The 18,687-nt window shown below is 46.5% G+C and overlaps 1 protein-coding gene across 49 annotated transcripts in view; it reads right to left on the reverse strand.

Moving 5' to 3' along the window:
* celf2 (cugbp, Elav-like family member 2) overlaps positions 1 to 18,687 on the reverse strand; it is a 972,609-nt gene that overhangs the window by 10,878 nt on the left and 943,044 nt on the right. For 10 of the 49 annotated variants that reach the window (XM_078235880.1, XM_078235875.1, XM_078235863.1 and 7 more), the window contains 4 exons: positions 8,679 to 8,714; positions 6,995 to 7,111; positions 4,015 to 4,194; positions 957 to 1,019 (listed from right to left, as the gene is read on the reverse strand). In XM_078235880.1, coding sequence (XP_078092006.1) covers positions 957 to 1,019; positions 4,015 to 4,194; positions 6,995 to 7,111; positions 8,679 to 8,714 — 396 coding nt within the window. The remainder of the gene's footprint in view (positions 1 to 956; positions 1,020 to 4,014; positions 4,195 to 6,994; positions 7,112 to 8,678; positions 8,715 to 18,687) is intronic. The other 39 variants (XM_078235904.1, XM_078235902.1, XM_078235887.1 and 36 more) reach the window with 7 other exon arrangements.

Here is an 18,687-nt window from a genome sequence, read left to right on the forward strand (position 1 = left end):
CAGCTGCGCTCGCCCCAAAACTGGAAAATCCCACCCGAGGTCCCCATCCCCCAACCCTCGCTACGATTCCCGTGGCGGGCGGGACAGGAAAATTCCCCCCACAAACTCCCTAGCCAGCAGAAACTGTATCTATCTATCTACCCTCTCTGTTCCCTTTGAAAACTTTGCACAAAACAGCCTGAATTCCAGGGAATCCAACCCCAGTTTGTGTGGCTTATCTTCGTTGTTTGACCTTTGGAATCCTGGTGTCATTCTGGTAAACTTACACTGCACTCCTTCCATGGCCAGGACATCCTTTCTGAGGTGTGGCATTCAGAACTGCTCAAAGTAACTCCAGTTATGGTCTAAACAGGGTTCTGGATAACTGAAGGATGACTTCTAACTTGTTGTATTCAATCCTCTGGATACTAAGGGCCAACATTCCATTTCTTTTCTGGATTCTTTTCCATAACTGTCCATGACATTTTGATGATCTTTGAATTCCCAAATTGTTTTGTACCTCCGCTATTTGCCATTTAGAAAATACCCTCGATGTAGCTCTTGGGGCTAAGGGGACCATGGGATATTGGGGGGGGGGGGAAGGGCGGGATCAGGATATTGAATTTGATGATCAGCCATGATCAAAATGAATGGGGGAACAGTCTCCAAGGGCTGAATGGCCTACTCTTGCTTCTATTTCTATGGTTCTATCCTTTAGAGCTCCAAAGTGGACAGCCTCACAATTTCCCTACGCTGAAATACATTGACCCATGATTCTGCCCATTCCCTTACTCAGGGGTCTCTCTGCTTGCTCTCGGCCGTCCCCACCCCTCCGCTGTCGATCAGTGTTTATGTGGACCCCCCCCCCCCGCTCTCTGGAACTCTCTCAAATCTCTCCACCTTTGCTACGCCGCCCCTTTCCTGTTGGTAAAGACCGCTAACAAACCATTCTCTGCCACTGTGCCGTTACTCCCTACCTGTGCCTCCAGCTTGCTGCCCAGTGTTGGGTTCTGCTCTGCAAAGTGCTGTGAGCCATCTTTCTGTACGTGAGAGGAGCACAACAGAAATCTATGCAGCCGTTGAAAACTAAAGCCTACCATTAACACGAACATATCTGTTCACTGGTAACTTGACACTAATAGCTTTATGTACCAATTTACTACTAAAAATATTCATTACCAACTTAACATCAGTAACATTTAATATTAATGCAATACAAATACCCTTAAGTAATATCAGTAAGTTGAATTGGCAATTTAACACTTGCATTGTTTATAATTAATCACCTACTGTACTCATTAATATTGCTTATTGACTTTTAAAAGAAATAACTTCTGTTCCAATTTTATTACTAATTTAATGTTCATTACCAATATCTTTCAATGCTGATTTATCAATCGCATTCAGGGCCTATACATCAATACCGGCAGCAATGCGTTCCATTGCAAGCTATGCTCATTACTGATTCGCACCCAGGTACTGTAAATAACTTATATTCACAAGAAGAATGATGAGTGAGCTATCTAGGCGAATTGGGCTAATCGTGTTCACTGCTCAATTCTAATAGGGTAGGGCTGGTATTCTGAACCTTAATGTTGTCGAGGGAGTCAAGCAGACAAGCCCACCATTCATAAAAAAAGTGGATAAAGCAGCTGGTCTGGCAGCTGAGCATGGTGAGTACGACTATCGACACATCAGCCATCCTGCCAATGGCTTGTACAAGTGGTGACTTAACTGGGTGATTCACCCAGGATCACACCATTTTGTGAATCTAGCTTGTGTGAATATATTCATTACCAACCTAACACCAGCACCTTTCATTATCAAGTTACAATCATGAAGTGTTATCAGCAACCTATTTATAATTCATCTGTCATTCAACACCCCAAACTTTTAATTGCCAATTTAACATGAGTGGATATCATTCCCAAATTTCATTACCAGAATCATAGAATCCCTACAGTGCATTCGGCCCATCGAGCCTGCACGCAGTGCACCCAATCCCACCCAGGCCCTATCTCCGTTCCCCCATGTACTTACTCTGCTAATTTACCCTGACACTATGGGGTAATTTAGTATGCCCAATCCACCTAACCCACATATATTGGGACACGAAGGGAAATTTAGTATGGCCAGTCAACCTAACCTGCATATCTTTGCAGTGTGGGAAGAAACCGGAGCACCCGGAAGAAACTCACGTAGACACAGGGAGAATGTGCAAACTCCACACAGACAGCCAGCTGAGGTCGGAATTGGACCCAGGTCCCTGGCGCTGTGAGGCAGCAGTGCTAGCCACTATGCCAGAGTGCCGCATGGTTGGGCTTGAGGGGTTGGGGTTGGGCTCACAGGGGGAGAGTGCAGGGGTGCCGCCCAGTTTCACATCAATGGTTGGGCTTGAGGATAGGGAGGGGGGGGGGGGAATTAGATATGACAGTGGGAGCTTGATCAGCTGCCTGCATATACACCCCATTGGGACCGCCTTGTCCATGGAGATGAATGTGATGGGGAACCCGACAGGACACAAAACAAGTGCCAAACCCTTTCAGCTCCTTTTGTCTCCCCCATGTGAAATTTTGTCCCAATAGGTTTCACCGAATTGACACCCATTAGGGTTGCCAACAATTTTAATACTGGTCTATTATCAAGGGCAGCAGATTTCATTCTACATTTGATCAAAAAGGAATGAATATTGATACATCACCAAAGAGATTGAGATTGTTATCAATCACAGAGAGTGTTAACCCATAAGCTACCACCAAGGCAACCTCACTGGCGAATGGACAACTTGCCCCCTCTTATCAGCATTCCATTAACGGATGCCATTGGGATTCAATTGTATCTGATAGACAATGAAGCTTCAAACCAGCTAGTAGAATCATAGACTGAAACAGAACAGGAGGTGACCATTCAGCCCATCATGCCTGTGCCGGGTTTTTAAAAAAAAAAAGTTATTCAATTTGAGTCCCAACTCCACTGCCCTTTCCCCACAGCCCAGCAAGTTCAAGTCCCTAGCTCCCTGAAAGTGGCCATACAAATAGATAGGGTGGTAAAGAAGGGGTGTGGCATGCTTGCCTTTATTGGTCAGGGCATCGAGTACAAGAGACAGGATGTCATGTTGCAGTTTTATAAAACTTTGGTTAGGCTGCACTTCGAGGACGGGATTTTCCAGCCACGCTCACCCCCAAAAGGCCAAAAATTCCCATCCGAGATCAATGGACCTTTGCATGGCCCAGCCCCGCTCGCTACGATTCCCCTGGCAGGTGGGACAGGAAAATTCCGCCCAGAGTGTGTGCTGTTGAATTCTGGTTGCCACATTACAGGAAGGATGTGGAGGCTTTGGAAAGGGTGCAGAAGAGGTTTACCAGGATGCTGCCTGGATTAGAGGCTATGAGCTAATAAGGGGAGGCTGGATAAGCTCGGGATCGCCTTGTCCATGGAGATGAATGTGATGGGCAACCCGACAGGACACAAAACAATTGGCTGTTTTCTCTGGAGGGGTGGAGGCTGAGGGGAGACCCGATAGAAGTCTATAAAATTATGAGAGGCACAGATAGGTTTGACAGTCAGAATCTTTTTCCCAGAGTTGAAATGTCTCATTCTAGGGGGCATGCAGTTAAGGTGAGAGGGGGAAAGTTCAAAGGAGATGTGAGGAGCAAGGTTTTTTTTACACAGAGAGGGGTAGGTGCCTGGAACACGCTGCCAGGGGTGGTGGAGGCAGATATGATAGGGGCGATTAAGGTGCTTTTAGATAAGCACACGAATATGCAAGGAATCGAGGGATATGGACCAAAGGCAGGCAGATGGGATTAGTTTAATTTGGCGTCATGTTCAGCACAACATTGTGGGCCGAAGGGCCTGTTCCTGTGCCGTACTGTTCTACGTACTATCACTGACTTAATTAAACTCCTCAACGACTTGGAATCCATTCTTGATTTCACCGGATGTTTTGTACCGGTTGGGTGAAAACCCGACAATCTAAGTGTCAACCAGCAAAGTAGATAAGGAGTCACAAGGGCCGGGGGAAGAAGCACTCACCCTCCTTCTGGCTGCCTGCAGCACTCTGCTGCTGGAGCAGGCTCTGACTGTACAGTGTGGGCAGTGCAGCTGCTGCGTACTGCTGGATCCCTGAGTAAGCCTGGGTCAGTGCGTCCATGGTGCCACCCGATCCATTCGTCAAGCCGGTCGCTCCGAGTCCGCCATTAAGCGCCGCCATACCTGAGAGCATGTGAGCAACTTTACATCAAACCAACAATAGAGAGAAAAAATTGCACTCATTCAATAGTTCCTTACAAAGAGGGCTACCCTCTCACATTCCCAAATAAGACTTCTCGCTGTTGCAACTCGTTGTCATGCAACATGCAGGCAACATGCAGCTGAGCTGGGATTCTTACTGAGTGGCTGCGGGGATGGATGATGCCCACAATGTGTCTGTTGCTAACTTCGTTCTGCAGTTAGCGGCACGGTGGCACAGTGGCTAGCGCTGCTGCCTCACAGCGCCAGGGACCCAGGTTCAATTCCAGCCTCGGGCCACTGTCTGTGTGAAGTTTGCACATTCTCCCCGTATCTGCATGGGTTTCCTCCGGGTGCCCCGGTTTCCTCCCGCAGTCCAAAGATGTGCAGATTAGGTGGATTGGCCATGCTAAAATGCCCCATAGTGTGGGGGAGTGGCAGGTTAAATATATGGGATTATGAGGATAGGGCCTGGGTGGGATTGTTATCGGTGCAGACTCAATGAACCGAATGGCCTCCTTCTGCATTGTAGGGATTCTATGATTTCTAGTTGTTCGATTGTTGGGTCTGCTGACATTCATCATAAGTGCAATTTAAAACACAGACATATATTTGTAAATGAATTCATTAGCCAGAATTCATTTGTGTTTGTATTGAATTCATTAAAAAGAAACTCATCAGTTAACTGGATGTATCAATCCAAAACAACACTATTTTAATGGGGATGAGTTGTCAGCCATTTTCCATTCAGATACCATTCCCTCCTGTCTGGAGCTTTGGGATGCATCATCTGACAGTCTGAGTTTTATTTTTGTGCTTTGGTGGATTCAGATCACAGACCATCCCTTCCTTCCAGGCAAACCTCTTAGATAGGAATGTGTTCACATTAAATGAGTGTTCCTGTGCGAAAGGGAAAGAGCCAAGTAGGGCAGTATTTCCTAATGTGGGGTTAGAGGAGACCCGTCATCTGACAAAGGTATACTAGGAGCCACTGGTTATTTAGATTCCGTTCTATTCCGTGGTCGATCTTTGCCACCATGCAGGATTCTCCTGACCCTGATCTCATCTGCTTCCTAGGCCTCTCTCAGTGCTCTTCAATTTGCCGCCAATTTTGATGCTCGGGGAATTGGGAATAGGAATGTGTGTTTGCGTGTTCACGTGCTTGCTTTGTGATGCTTCATAATATTGTTAGAAATAGCAGCAGGAACAGACAATTTGAGCCCTCAAGCCTAGTCCATTCAATAAAAAACACAGCTGATCAGATTGTGGCCTCAACTCGACTTCCCCACCCGCGCCCCAGGCCCCTCGATCCCCTTGATGATCAAAAATATGTCTAACTCGGCCTTTCCCTTCGTGAACCGGAGGAGATAGTTTCAGGATCCGGAGATGAGGAAGAATTTATTCTCTCAGAGGGGGCGGTGAATCTTTGGAATTCTCATCCCAGAGAGCGATGGAGGTTGGCTCATGGGAATTTATTCAAGGTCGAGACAGGCAGATTTTGGAATGATTGGGGGGAGTCAAAGTATGTGGGAAAATGGGCCAAAAAGTGGTGTCAAGGCCACAGTCAGATCAGCCATGATCTTATTGAATGGCCGAGTGGGGGTGGGGGGAAGCACGCCATATAGTCTACCCTTCATCCTATTGTTTGTGTTCTCATGTGAACTGGAAACAGTTTCCCAGAGAGGAAATAGGAATTGGTAGGAATAACAGCAAAATGGACTATTATTTAAATGGTAAAAAATTGCAGCATGCTGCTGTGCAGAGGAACTGGGTGTCCTTGTGCAAGAATCACAAGGTGTCGGTCTGCAGGTGCAGCAGGTAATTAAGAAGGCAAATGGAATTTTGTCCTTCATTGCTAGAGGGATGGAGTTTAAAAACAGCGAGGTTATGTTGCAGCTGTATAAGGTGCTGGTGAGGCCACACCTGGAGTACTGTGTACAGTTTTGGTCTCCTTACTTGAGAAATGATATACTGGCACTGGAGCGGGTACAGAGGAGATTCACTAGGTTGATTCCAGAGTTGAGGGGGTTAGCTTATGAGAAGAGACTGAGTAGACTGGGGCTATGCTCATTGGAATATAGAAGAATGAGGGGAGATCTTTTAGAAACATAAGATTATGAAGGGAATAGATAAGATAGAAACAGGGAGGTTGTTTCCACTGGCGGGTGAAACTAGAACTAGGGGGCATGGCCTCAAAATAAGGGGGACCAGGTTTAGGACTGAGTTGAGGAGGAGCTTCTTCACACAAAGGGTTGTGAATCTGTGGAATTCCCTGCCCAGTGAAGCAGTTGAGGCTACCTCATTGAATGCTTTTAAGGCAGAGATAGGTAAATCTTTGAACAGTAAAGGAATTAAGGGTTATGGTGAGCGGGTGGGTAAGTGGAGCTGAGTCCACGAAAAGATCAGCCATGATCTTATTGAATGGCGGAGCAGGCTCGAGGGGCCAGATGGCCTACTCCTGCTCCTGGTTCTTATGAGAGAGGGGTAGATGCCATCGGTGGAATGAATGACAAAAAGACAACCCTTACACAGCCCTTAAGGTTTAAAAAGTAACAGCCCATCAAATGATGCATCATTTGTGTGGTTTGGAACCACTTGAAAACATCAGGGTGAGTTTCTGAAATGGATCCCTGTGACTAACAGATGGCACCAAATCAAAGCCACAGCCTCCTTTTCCCTTGCGCACCCACCTCCCCATGCACCTTACCCCGCCCCCACACCCCCCCCACCACCCCCGCCCCCCCCACCCCACCCCCAATCACCACCACCCAGTGTTGTACTGTACCTGCCAGTGCATTAATGTTATTTAACCCAACAGTGGCTCCGGCTAGCCCCTGGAGCGTTCCCAGGGAGGTCAAGGAATTCATGGCAGCACCAGTGCCAGAATTTGTTGTTCCTGCTACTGGAGGTGTGGTAGACGCACATGAGAAAGAAGAAAAGAAAACATTACGACTGCACTTGAGGAGAGAGAGAGATAAAGAGAAAGAGAGAGAGAGAGTGAGGGAGAGAGAAAGAGAGACAAAGAGAGTGAGAGGATTAAATAATCAGAGCTCTGCCCATTTTTCGGAGCTACAGGCAGACCAGATTGTAACACGAGTTGGCACAGTGTGAGTGGTAAGGCAGAGGACATCCCCTACATGGCAACTAGTTCCAGATGCCAGCTTCTCAATTCCGTAAACAGATAAAAAAACTTTTGCCCCAAGATGGAGAAGGGAAAAGTTTCCTCAGTTGTGCTGCTGTTTACAATTTCACGTGGCAAACAGGGGAAATTTCTTCCCCCCCCCCACCCCCTCCCCAAGTTAAAAGTTCCAGCCTAAAAATAAACTGAAACCTTTGTGGAAACTGTGCCTTCATCACAGCAACAATTTGCATTTGTGTGGCACCTTTAATCTGGTCGGATGGCCCGAGTTGCTTTGCGGGAGCTTTTTATTAAACAAAATGGCCACGTTTTAAGACAGATAATCAAAAGGTTCGGTCAAAGAGGTGGGCTTTAAGGAGCATCTTAAGAAAGGAGAGAGAGGTAGAGAGGCGGAGTGGTTTTGGAGGGAATTCCAGAGCTTAGGGCCAGGCAACTTGAAGGCTTGGCTGCCACTGGTAGAGCAAAAGAACACGGGGATATGCAATTAGTTGGTTAGTTCTAACAAAGCCAAACTAATACCCCTTCATCTTCCCCAAATAATATTCTCTCCCCAACCCCCCTTCTCTCCTTCCACCTAGCTTGTCTCACGATATTACCCTACAGAACTGAAATTTCTGAAAACTGATTAAGATCAAAACTAGTTAATGAGCAAATTAACTAATTCGTAAATCCCCTGTGGCATCTGGTGAGACAGATTTCGAGGGCCAATTAGGTCAAGTTATCTGAATGCAAGTCCTACATTTTGCTGTTTTTATATGGCAGTAAAATTTCTCGTCTTACTGTTTATATTGGAAACAGGAGGTTTATAGTTTGTGTGTTGCAACTGGAGCATTTGTTGCCAGTGGTGGTGGCAGTACATCACCTCCACTGGCAGGAGGGTGCAATTACACCGTGACATGTTTACATGGGCAGTTTCCATTGTAAATGTGGAGGCGGGATTTTATAATGGGAAAAATTCAGGCCACAAACGTACACAGGACTGCAAATGCATCTCAATCAATCTCCTGTGGCAGTGCACATGGGAACATTATGGTAAAGATCAGGTGAAGTGGCTTCCAGCTTGAGGGCCAAAAGTGGGGAAGTTAGGGTCCTTATTTTTACTATGAATTTCAAAGTCCACACTTACAATGGAAATGGCCTATGCAAACCTGTCACGGGAGAGTTACGCTGTCAAGTCAGTAACGGCGTGACATGTTTACACTGGCAGCTCCCATCATGAATGCTGACCTTGGAATTTATAATGGAAGAAGGAAGCACGAACTCAGGATACTTAACACATGATAGATATATACAGTCACAAAAATCAAGTAGTAATTCATAAAATACATACCAGGCATCGACTGCTGATTGCTGGTTCCCCATTGCACTGCAGGAACAAATGTAAAAACACTCACACACATGCGCAGACTACCCTAACTTATCTACTAATTTACACTTTATGTTAATAATAGAATACCTTGTTTGTCAGATTACCGACCTTGTGCATTAGTATTGGGTTATTAATTCGCTGCTGAACAGCCTAAGGAAATGCACCAAGTGATTTCCAGCCAAATCGTTCTACTTCTCCAACAAGCCATCTGCTGCTGGGTGTTACTCAGTTGGGAACAAGTACACCTGGACAATAAGGACCATATTGCTCGTGTCTGAGACGCTGCCTTGCTGAGCTCCACACAACTCTAAGAATTTACAAACGCTCACTGTCAATGGGTGAGGGCTCTCTCCATTACTGGTGACAGGGCGACCATCGGGAGCGATAATCCCGCCCGACTGTACAGCTTGGCTTTGTTAGTAGCATTCTCGTGTGTGAGCCAGACGCCGAGAGACCCAGCCCTACCCGCGACCTGGGTGCCCTTTGGACAAATTGTTAAATCGGGGTCTGGTAAATGTTAAAGATTCAATCGACAATTCTTGGAGAAAAGTAGATATTCTCCCAGTATCCTCGTCAACTATCAAAAGCAAATAATTCATCTCTGGCTGTTTGCAGGAGCGGTTTGTCAACTGGCTGCCGTCCATGCCTAGATAGCAAGAACAAGTGCACTTTAGGGCAACACTGAGACACAATAATACTCTAAAGTAAGCTTTGCCTTCGACCGCAATTTTCATTCCATAGCCTCTGGACACTGTGCCCAGTCGAGATCACTTTCAATATAAAACTGCGTGCGGATCTACCCTTCTTGATCTGTATTATCACAGGTGCAACTTCACCTCGGTCCCTGGTGCAACTTCACCTCGGTCCCTGGTGCAACTTCACCTCGGTCCCTGGTGTGCTACTTAACCAAGAAAAGTGTCACGATCAATCCATTGGTTGATCTATAGCATTGGCTAGCCTCAAGCCTCAGTCCACTGTCTGATGGGGGGTCGCGGCGGGGGGGGGGGGGGGGGGGGGAGGGTGTTGGAAATCAGCCAAGGGTCATCTGATAGTTTTCCAGTAAAACCCACTGGGAAGTGAGAAGGTGCACAGGGATATTTGGTGTAGACAGAAATGTTTTCAACCACGCTGTTGTCCTCTTCTTAAAATAAGCTGTTATTTGGCAAGTGTGTGGTTTTTACTGGACCATCTGAAGTGCCACTTAAGAACTTAAGAAGGGAAGGTGGGAACCAACTGGAAAAACTTTTCACTCAATGAAATCACTGTTCAAGCTATCAGATCTCTGGTCACATTGACCTGTTCAGTGTTCAGATTTTTAAAGCAACGTACTGCCCCATTACAACCCCTTGCATTGGTGTTTTTTTAAATGAGTAACATGTCTCAAAGTGCTTCGCGGGAGTGTTCAAATACAAGAAAGATTTGGGCAGATGAATTTAAGAATTGCCTTAAAGGAAGGAGAGAGAGAGAGAGAGTCTGGAGGAGTTTCGGGAAAAATTCCAGAGGTTAAGACCCAGGCAGCTGAAGGCACGGTTCCTAACGATCAGGCAAAGGAAATGAGCGATGCACAAGAGGTCAGAATCCGAGGAAGGCAAAGTTCTTGGAGAGTGGTAGGGCCGGAGGAGGTTACAGAGATAGGGAGATACAAACAGCGAAGTGTTGTTGTGATAGGAAGAGGTGAAGCAGGACAGCCCACCATCAGATCTATCCGGAAAACCTCCGTCCCATCCAGCACAGTCAGCTCTGCCTTCTGTTCTTGTTCAATGACAGCAGACCTCTCACTGATCGATAATACTGAACAGAGCTGGAGACGTTAACTGTGCAACGTGCTAAAATCGATTGACAGCAAAACAATGAAAGGACGGTTTGCTGAAGGGCACAGTCACCTGACAATAGATATCGAGAGATGTCAGATCATATTCAGCGTCCTGTATTTACTTGTTTTAAAACAAGGTCCCCAGTCAGAGATTACCAACCGGGTTTATGTTTCCAGAATGTTCACTATCCAAATGGCTAAAGCCTTCCCCAAGCCTGTGCATTCAACATGGCTATATCATACTGACCCGGCTTTCCTTTATTTGTTCAGGAGTTGGAGACATGGCTGGCAAATGCAAGGCCTGCATTTATTGCCCTACCTTAATTGCCCTCGAGAGGGCAGTGACGAGCTTCCTCCTTGAACTGCTGCAGCCCATGTGGCGTAGGCACACCCTCAGAGCTGTTAGGGAAGAACTTGCATGATGACCCAGTTGCCGTGAAGGATTAGCCCAAAGTAGTTCCATGTCAGGATGGCGTGTGGTTTGGAAGGGAACTTGCGGGTGGTGCTGTTCCCATGTCCCTGTGCTTCGAGGTGGCAGAGGGCGAGGGTTTGGGAGATGCTATTGGAGGAGCACTGGCGAGTCGCTGCAGTGCGTGTTGTAGATGATGCACACTCCAGGGATAGTTCACTGCTATCCTCCTCTCACAGGCCCTGACATATCTTATATATTTCTAACATGCTAGTTTTTATTTCAGATTTTCAAGAGTTTCTCATTTTCCCCTAAACACTCCTGACTAAATTGTGAAACATTCATCGAGTTTTTTCTTTACTCTCTCTCTCAATCTGAACCCAGTTTTTCCTCATTCTTTTTTTTCACTCATTCGTGGGACATGGGTGTCGTTGGCTGGCCAGCATATTTTGCTCATCCCAAGTGACATGTAGGCCAGACCAGGTAAGGACGGCAGATTTCCTTCCCCAAAGGACATTAGTGAACCAGATGGGTTTTTCCGACAATGGTTTCATGGTCATCAGTAGATTCTTAATTCCAGATTGTTTTTATTGAATTCAAATTCCACCATCTGCCGTGGCGGGATTCGAACCCGGGTCCCCCAGAACATTAGCTGAGTTTCTGGATTAATAGTTGAGTGATAATACCACTAGGCCATCACCTTCCCCTGTAATTCGTGATTCAAGTCATCACAATAAAGGTGATCATAAAGTCTGGAATTCAGCTTATTGAACCTGCGGCATCCAGAATCTGACCAGTCTCATCTTGAATTCCTTAACACCATTCCTTGCTCATCTCATCTTTCCGCTCACCACTCCTAACAAAGCGAAGTGGTTTTTGTTACTGTCTCCAAGTGTTTCCACCCCCATCTTCTTGGCGCTTGCATTTCTGAAGTATTGAGGCAAAGTTTCAATATTGATCCATTTGCAAACCTTCCTGGTTACATCTCAACTCAGAGGGAGAGAATGCTAAGATAAAATACTGCAGGCGCTGGAATCTGAAACGAAAACAGAAAATGTTGGAAAATCTCAGCAGATCTGACAGCATTCGTGGAGAGAGAATAGAGCTAATGTTTTGAGTCTGAGAGCTCTGACATAGGGTCATCCAGACTCGAAACATTGGCTCTATTCTCTCTCGCCACAGATGCTGTCAGACTTGCTGAGATTTTCCAGCATTTTGTGTTTTTGTTGTGGGAGAGAATGCCCATCAACTCACTATCACACTGCAAGAAGTCATCCACAGGTGAGGGAAGCCCTAATAGAAAGGGGAGCCAGTCAGGTTGCTGTTTCCAGGCTGGCTTTGGTAGAGGTCTACAGCAAGGGGTCAGCTATCCACCTCCTCTCCCATGGAGAGTCATGTGCCTCACGTTGGAATATAAAGTAGGAGGGAGAAAAATTGGGGGGGTGGTGGTGGGCACGCTACACAGATTGAGAAAGATACAGTGAAACGTGGAACTGACAGTGAAAAATGTTGTGGCATTATCATGCCATAAAGGGAATGACCCAGGAGACAACATCCAATTTCTTAGCTAGAACCACGGGCAACGTTCAATCAAAAACTTCTTAAATTTGTAATACCCTCTTCACTTTCAGCAAATCCTTTGGGAGCAAAGGATTAATGCAATTATCAGATTGTGCACATAGTTTTACTCAGCCTAATGATCTCATTTATAACCATGTGATATGGAAAAATCTATATATATGTAGATTTGCTATGAAAGTGCTCAGGGTTGAGTCAGCGTGTGGGGTGCTTTAGAATAATCGGGTGGTCACCAGCAATATGTGTGAGATGGAGACAAATGTTCAAGTGTCTCACCAGCACGAAGGGGATGCATTGAAACCAATAAAAATAAAATGCAAATCTGACGGGTTCTAGAGCGGACGAATAATCTGCTCCTCCTCAGTGTTAAACCAGCTGATCTCGGAATCTCTGGACCAGAGAAGGAAAAATGAAAATAGGCCATGGTGTCTGCTCCTGATAACTTCACCCCCCCCCCCCCCCACCCCTGGAAGCCATCATTTGTAAGCACGGGGTCAGAGCAGAGTGAGGTTCAATTGTCAAGTCCTTCGTGGTCAAACCCGTCTGCATCACAGGCTCTCTTGGGCAAGGTACAAGAAAACATGGGCCACTCCCAAGAAAAAGCACTGCAATTCAATGTTTTTGGAGGGGTGAAAATGAGAATGAGAAACTGAGGGTGAAAAAGAAATCCAATCCAAAGAATCAAAATGTGAGCTGTGATTCTTTTTAACAATTTTAAGGCGTCCTATTTTTAATTGTGATCTATGCTGAATGACTGGCCGATTAACATCGAGAACAAGCCTCCTCAGGACAATGTCTAACATTGAATTGCTCACCGAGTTGGAAAGCACACAGGTCCACACTATTTGGGTGGCACAATGGTTAGCACTGCTGCCTCACAGTGCCAGGGACCCAGGTTCAATTCTGGTCTTGGGTCACTGTCTGTGTGGGTTTCCTCCGGGTGCTCCGGTTTCCTCCCACAGTCCAAAGATGTGCAGGTTAGATTGACTGACTCTGATGTCAGGGGGCTTAGCAGAGTAAATGTGTGAGCTTACGGGAATAGGGTCTTGGGTGGGATTGTGGCCGGTACAGACTCAATGGTTCGAATGGCCTCGTTCTGTGCCGTAGGGATTCTATAGTTCTATTTGACAGACGATTATTGCTCCCAGACTAACAAAACCTCAGAAGCAACAATAAAAATGTTCCCATTAAAAAAATACAGTAACTGAACAATTGCTGGCCTGAGTACTGACCCTGTGTCACTGTAATGTCCACTGAGCCGACACTGGGTTGGTTCAGTGCCTTTGCACGAATAATTTGTGAACAAGCGCTGAAAACCTCCGGCTTCATCTGCAGCCGGGGTTCTCCGGCCCCGCGGCCGGGGTTCTCCGGCCCCGCGGCCGGGGTTCTCCGGTTCCACTGCAGGGATTGTCCAGCTCCGCTGCAGGGATTGTCCAGCCCCGCTGCAGTGAACAGAGTTTTGACAAATTCTCCATTCTTGCTGGCAGCGGGGTGACTACGGACCAGACTGGAGAAACTCGCTCAATCACTTTTGATCCTGGCACACTCGTTGAGGGTGGGTGAGGATTTCTTATCGGACACAGCCCATAAGACCATAAGTCATAGGAGCAGAATTAGGCCACTCGGTCCATTGAGTCTGCTCCACCATTCAATCATGGCTGATATTTTTCTCATCCCCATTCCCCTGCCTTTTTCCCGTAACCCTTGATCCCCTTATTAATCAAGAACCTATCTATCTCTGTCTTAAAGACACTCAATGACCTGGCCTCCACAGCCCACTGCGGCAAAGAGTTCCACAGATTCACCGCTCTCTGGCTGAAGAAATTCCTCCTCGTCTCTGTTTTAAAAGATCGTCCCTTTAGCCTGAGGCTGTGCCCTCTGGTTCTAGTCTTTCCTACCAGTGGAAACATCCTCTCCATGTCCACTCTATCCAGGCCTCGCAGTATCTTGTAAGTTTCAAAAAGATCCCCCCTCATCCTTCTAAACTCCAATGAGTACAGACCCAGAGTCCTCAACCGTTCCTCATAGGACAGCCTCCAGGGGTCCTGGCAGAACTCACACTGAATCAATCAGTGAATTATTAGGGATCCCGTGTTGCCTGATAGCACATTGTCAGCACCTTCCATGATCGTCTAGGGAACAACATAGGTGACCACAAGCAAAATGCTTGATATTTAAAATTAACGCAAACTTGTCTTTTTTAGATTGAATCTTGCAGTAAGAAACCATCCTTGATTGTTCTATTACGGTGATGTTATTGGCAGACTTGGAGTGTACGAGCTAAAAGTAAAACTGTGTGTCCCGAGGGGCTGGAAGGGACAGGGGCTCCTCTGAAACTACCATCAACATTTCGAAACACTGGGGATTGGGACTAAATTGTCCAATCTCACTGCACCCACAGTGAGAAACAGCAGGAGAAACATTCTGAAATTTACCGTTTACAGAATTTAGATGCATGGAATTAACATCAAATCTGTGAAATCAAAGCCTAGAGTGGTCACGGCAGAGGCTGAAGTAAAATTGGGCCCATAGTTATCCCACTTTAAATGCACAGTACATTCCCTGCATCCTTTGTTAAACCTCATTCAAATCCTATATCTGAAACCATCTTCTTAAAAACAGACCTGGTGTTACACCGACTTATCTACAATTGGCTTCTTTAGATTAGCTAGGGATCACATCACTGATAAACACAAAAGTATTATCACCATCCTGCAGTGCAGGTCTCTTTGGTTTAAGCAGACTTGAGAACTGATCGTACAAGATTCAATCATTGCAAAGACTTCAGTACTAGGCCTGCTCTGGAAGCTCCCATGTGCTGGAGAGTTTAAGCTTTCATTGTGCACCGAATAGCTTGTGGATTATGGCTGTTCTTTAACAAGCATTAACAACTCATTGGCTCCCTGATGGCACAGTGACTGCTCTGTGTAGGGGTGAACTATATAATACAGGGCAGCTCCAGGCTGGACAATGAGCTAATGTCTCCCACCTTGGGCGGTATGTTGTAGGGGCACAAACTGGCCTCAGAATCGCGAAAGCAAAATGAAAAAAAAACCACAGCCAGATTTGCTTGGACTGACCACCTCGTTCAACCAAAAACCCGGGGTGGAGGGTGGAGGGGATGTTGTTTATGCATCACTCTTCTCAACTGGCGAGACTGTCTCTGGCCTTTTAACCATTCACGTGCCAACAGTGAAGATTTAAGTTGACCAGTCAGTGGCGGAAATGTCTCCAACATAGTTCATTTATTTATAAAGTTAATTTTTAAAAAATTAATGTCACAAGTCACTGCAATGAAGTTACTGTGAAAATCCCCTAGTCACCACACTCCGGCGCCTGTTCGGGTACACTGAGGGGGAATTTAACATGGCCAATTTCAGACAGTGGGAGGAAACCGCAGCACCCGGAGGAAACCCACGTAGACATGGGGAGAACGTGCAGACTCCACACAGACAAGCCAGGAATCGAACCCAAGTCCCTGGCGCTGTGAGGCAGCAGTGCTGACCACTATGCCACCATGCTGCGCATCGGAGGTAAACTGGAAGTTCAAGATTCAAGGAATTGGTGGACGTTCAGGGGTGGAGTGGGGGAAATGGGATTGATTGGACAGCTCAGATGTAGAACAAGACTTTCATGCACCCAGGACATTCCAAAGTGTTTTATGGCCAATTCATCACTTTTAAGGGGTAGTAACTGGCATAATGGTGGAAGCCAATTTGTAAACATCAAGGTCCCAACAAATAGTAATGTGTTCATGGGACAGGTAATCTTTTTTTAAGTGACGTTGACTAAGGGGTAAATTCTGGTTCGCAAACCAGAGATGAGGAGTGGGAGTTTACTGCCTCACTCGAGCGAGACCGGAAATTCCCACCCGAGGTCATTGGACATTTCCGTTGTCTGCTCCTCGGCCCCTCCGATTCCATGGCAGGCGAGGTGGTAGAATTGCAGTGAACTGCTCTGCATGTCTTCAGACTAATGCAGTGGGATCTTTTACATCCACCTAGGAGAGCAGAGGCTTAGGAGGCCCTTGGTTTAACACCTGATCTGAAAGACAGGGTAGCACTCCCTCCGTACTGTGCTGCAGTGTCAAGCCTGGATTATTATGCTCAGTTCTCTACAGCAGGACTTGAGCCGGTGACCTTTTGACTCAGAGGTCAGAGTGCTAACACTGCATTCTGGCCTTATTCAGTCCCGAAGTATCTATGACCAGAACCAAATTTACTTTCTTTGGCCCTCCTCTTTGGTGATGTAGAAAGTGCCACCCTGCCTACTGGGATTGGTATAGAAGAGAAAGTCACAGAATCATACAGTGAAGAGGCCCTTCAGCCCACCGAGTCTGCTCTGACATGCAAGAACCAGCTAACCTATCCACCTAATCCCATTTACCAGCACTTGGCCCATAGCCCTGAATGCTACAATGAGCTAAGTGCTCATCCAGGTACTTTCTAAAGGATGTGAGGCAACTCGCCTCAACCACCCTCCCAGGCAGTGCATTCCAGACTCTCACCACCCTCTGGGTCAAAAAGCTTTTCCTCGCATCCCTCCTAAGCCTCTACCTCTCGCCTTGAACTTGTGTCCTCTTGTGACTGACCCTTCAACTAAGGGGACCAGCTGCTCCCTATCCACCTGTCCATGCCCCTCATAATCTTGCACTCCTTGACCAGGTCACCCTGCAGTCTTCTCTGCTCCAATAAAAAAACCCAAGTTTATCCAACATCACTTCATCATTTAAATATCCCATCCCAGGCAGCAGCTGGTGAATCTCCTCTGCACCCCCTCCAATGCAATCACGTCCTTCCTATAATGTGGTGACCAGAACTGCACACACTACTCCAGCTGTGGCCTCAGCAAAACTTTTATACAATTCCAACATGACTTCCCTGCTTTTTTAATCTATGCCCTAATTGATAAAGGCAAGTGTCCCATATGCCTATTTCACCATCCCACTAACATGCCCTTCCGCCTTCAGAGATCTGTGTTCCTCAGGACTTCTGTGTGTCATGTCGTTCAGTGAATACTTCCTTGTCAAATTATTTCTTCCAAAGTGTGTCACCGCACATTTTTCAGGGTTAAATTCCATTTGCCACTTATCTAAAAGTTTATTTATTAGTCATAATTAGGCTTACATTAACACTGCAATGAAGTTACTGTGCAAATCCCTGAGTCACCACACTCCAGCGCGTGTTTGGGTACACTGAGGGAGAATTTAGCGTGGCCAATACACCTAACCAGCATGTCTTTCAGACAGAGGGAGGAAACCGGAGCACCTGGAGGAAAGCCACGCAGACACGGGGAGAACGTGCAGACTCCGCACAGACAGTGACCCAAGCCGGGAATTGAAGCTGGGTCCCTGGTGCTGTGAGGCAGCAGTGCTAACCACAGTGCCGCCTCCCATTTGACTATCCTGTCTATATCTCCCTGTAGCCTAAGACATCGAACCTCGTTGTTAACCACCCAGCCAATCTTTGTGTCATCTGCAAACTTACTAATCCTACCCCCCAACATAATCATCTGTGTCGTGTATATAAATGATGAATAATAGAGGATCCGGCACAGATCCTTCTGGTACGTCACTGGACATTGGCTTCCAGTCATTAAAGCTGCCTTCTGTCATAACCCTCTGTCTCCTACAACTGAGCCAATTTTGAATCCACCTTCTCAAATTACCTTGTATTCCATGTGAATTTATCTTCTTTATGAGTCACCCATACGGAATCTTGTCAAAGGCTTTGCTGAAATTCATATAGGCGACATCAACTGCACTACCCTCATCTACATACTTGGTCACCCACTCAAAGAATTCAATCATGACCTCCCTCTGTCAAAGCCATGCTGACTATCCCTGATCAAACCTTGCCTCTCCAAGATGCTCTCGTTCAGAATTTTTTCCAATAGTTTTCCTTTCACTGACGTGAGACTCACTGGTCTGTAGTCCCCTGGCTTATCTCTACAACCCTTTGTAAATAGTGGAACCACATTAGCTGTTCTCCAGTCCTCTGGCACCTTCCCCGTGACCAGAGAAGGAATTAAAAATTTGGGTCAGAGCCCCTGCTATCTCTTCCCTTGCCTCCCGCAGCGGCCTGGGACACAATTCATCCGGACCTGGAAATGTGTCCACTTTTCTTTACACTAAATCGACGCATACCCATAGTGTTAGGACAGGCTGCAGC

The sequence above is a fragment of the Mustelus asterias genome, chromosome 19, assembly GCF_964213995.1.
Source record: "Mustelus asterias chromosome 19, sMusAst1.hap1.1, whole genome shotgun sequence".
NCBI lineage: Eukaryota > Metazoa > Chordata > Chondrichthyes > Carcharhiniformes > Triakidae > Mustelus > Mustelus asterias.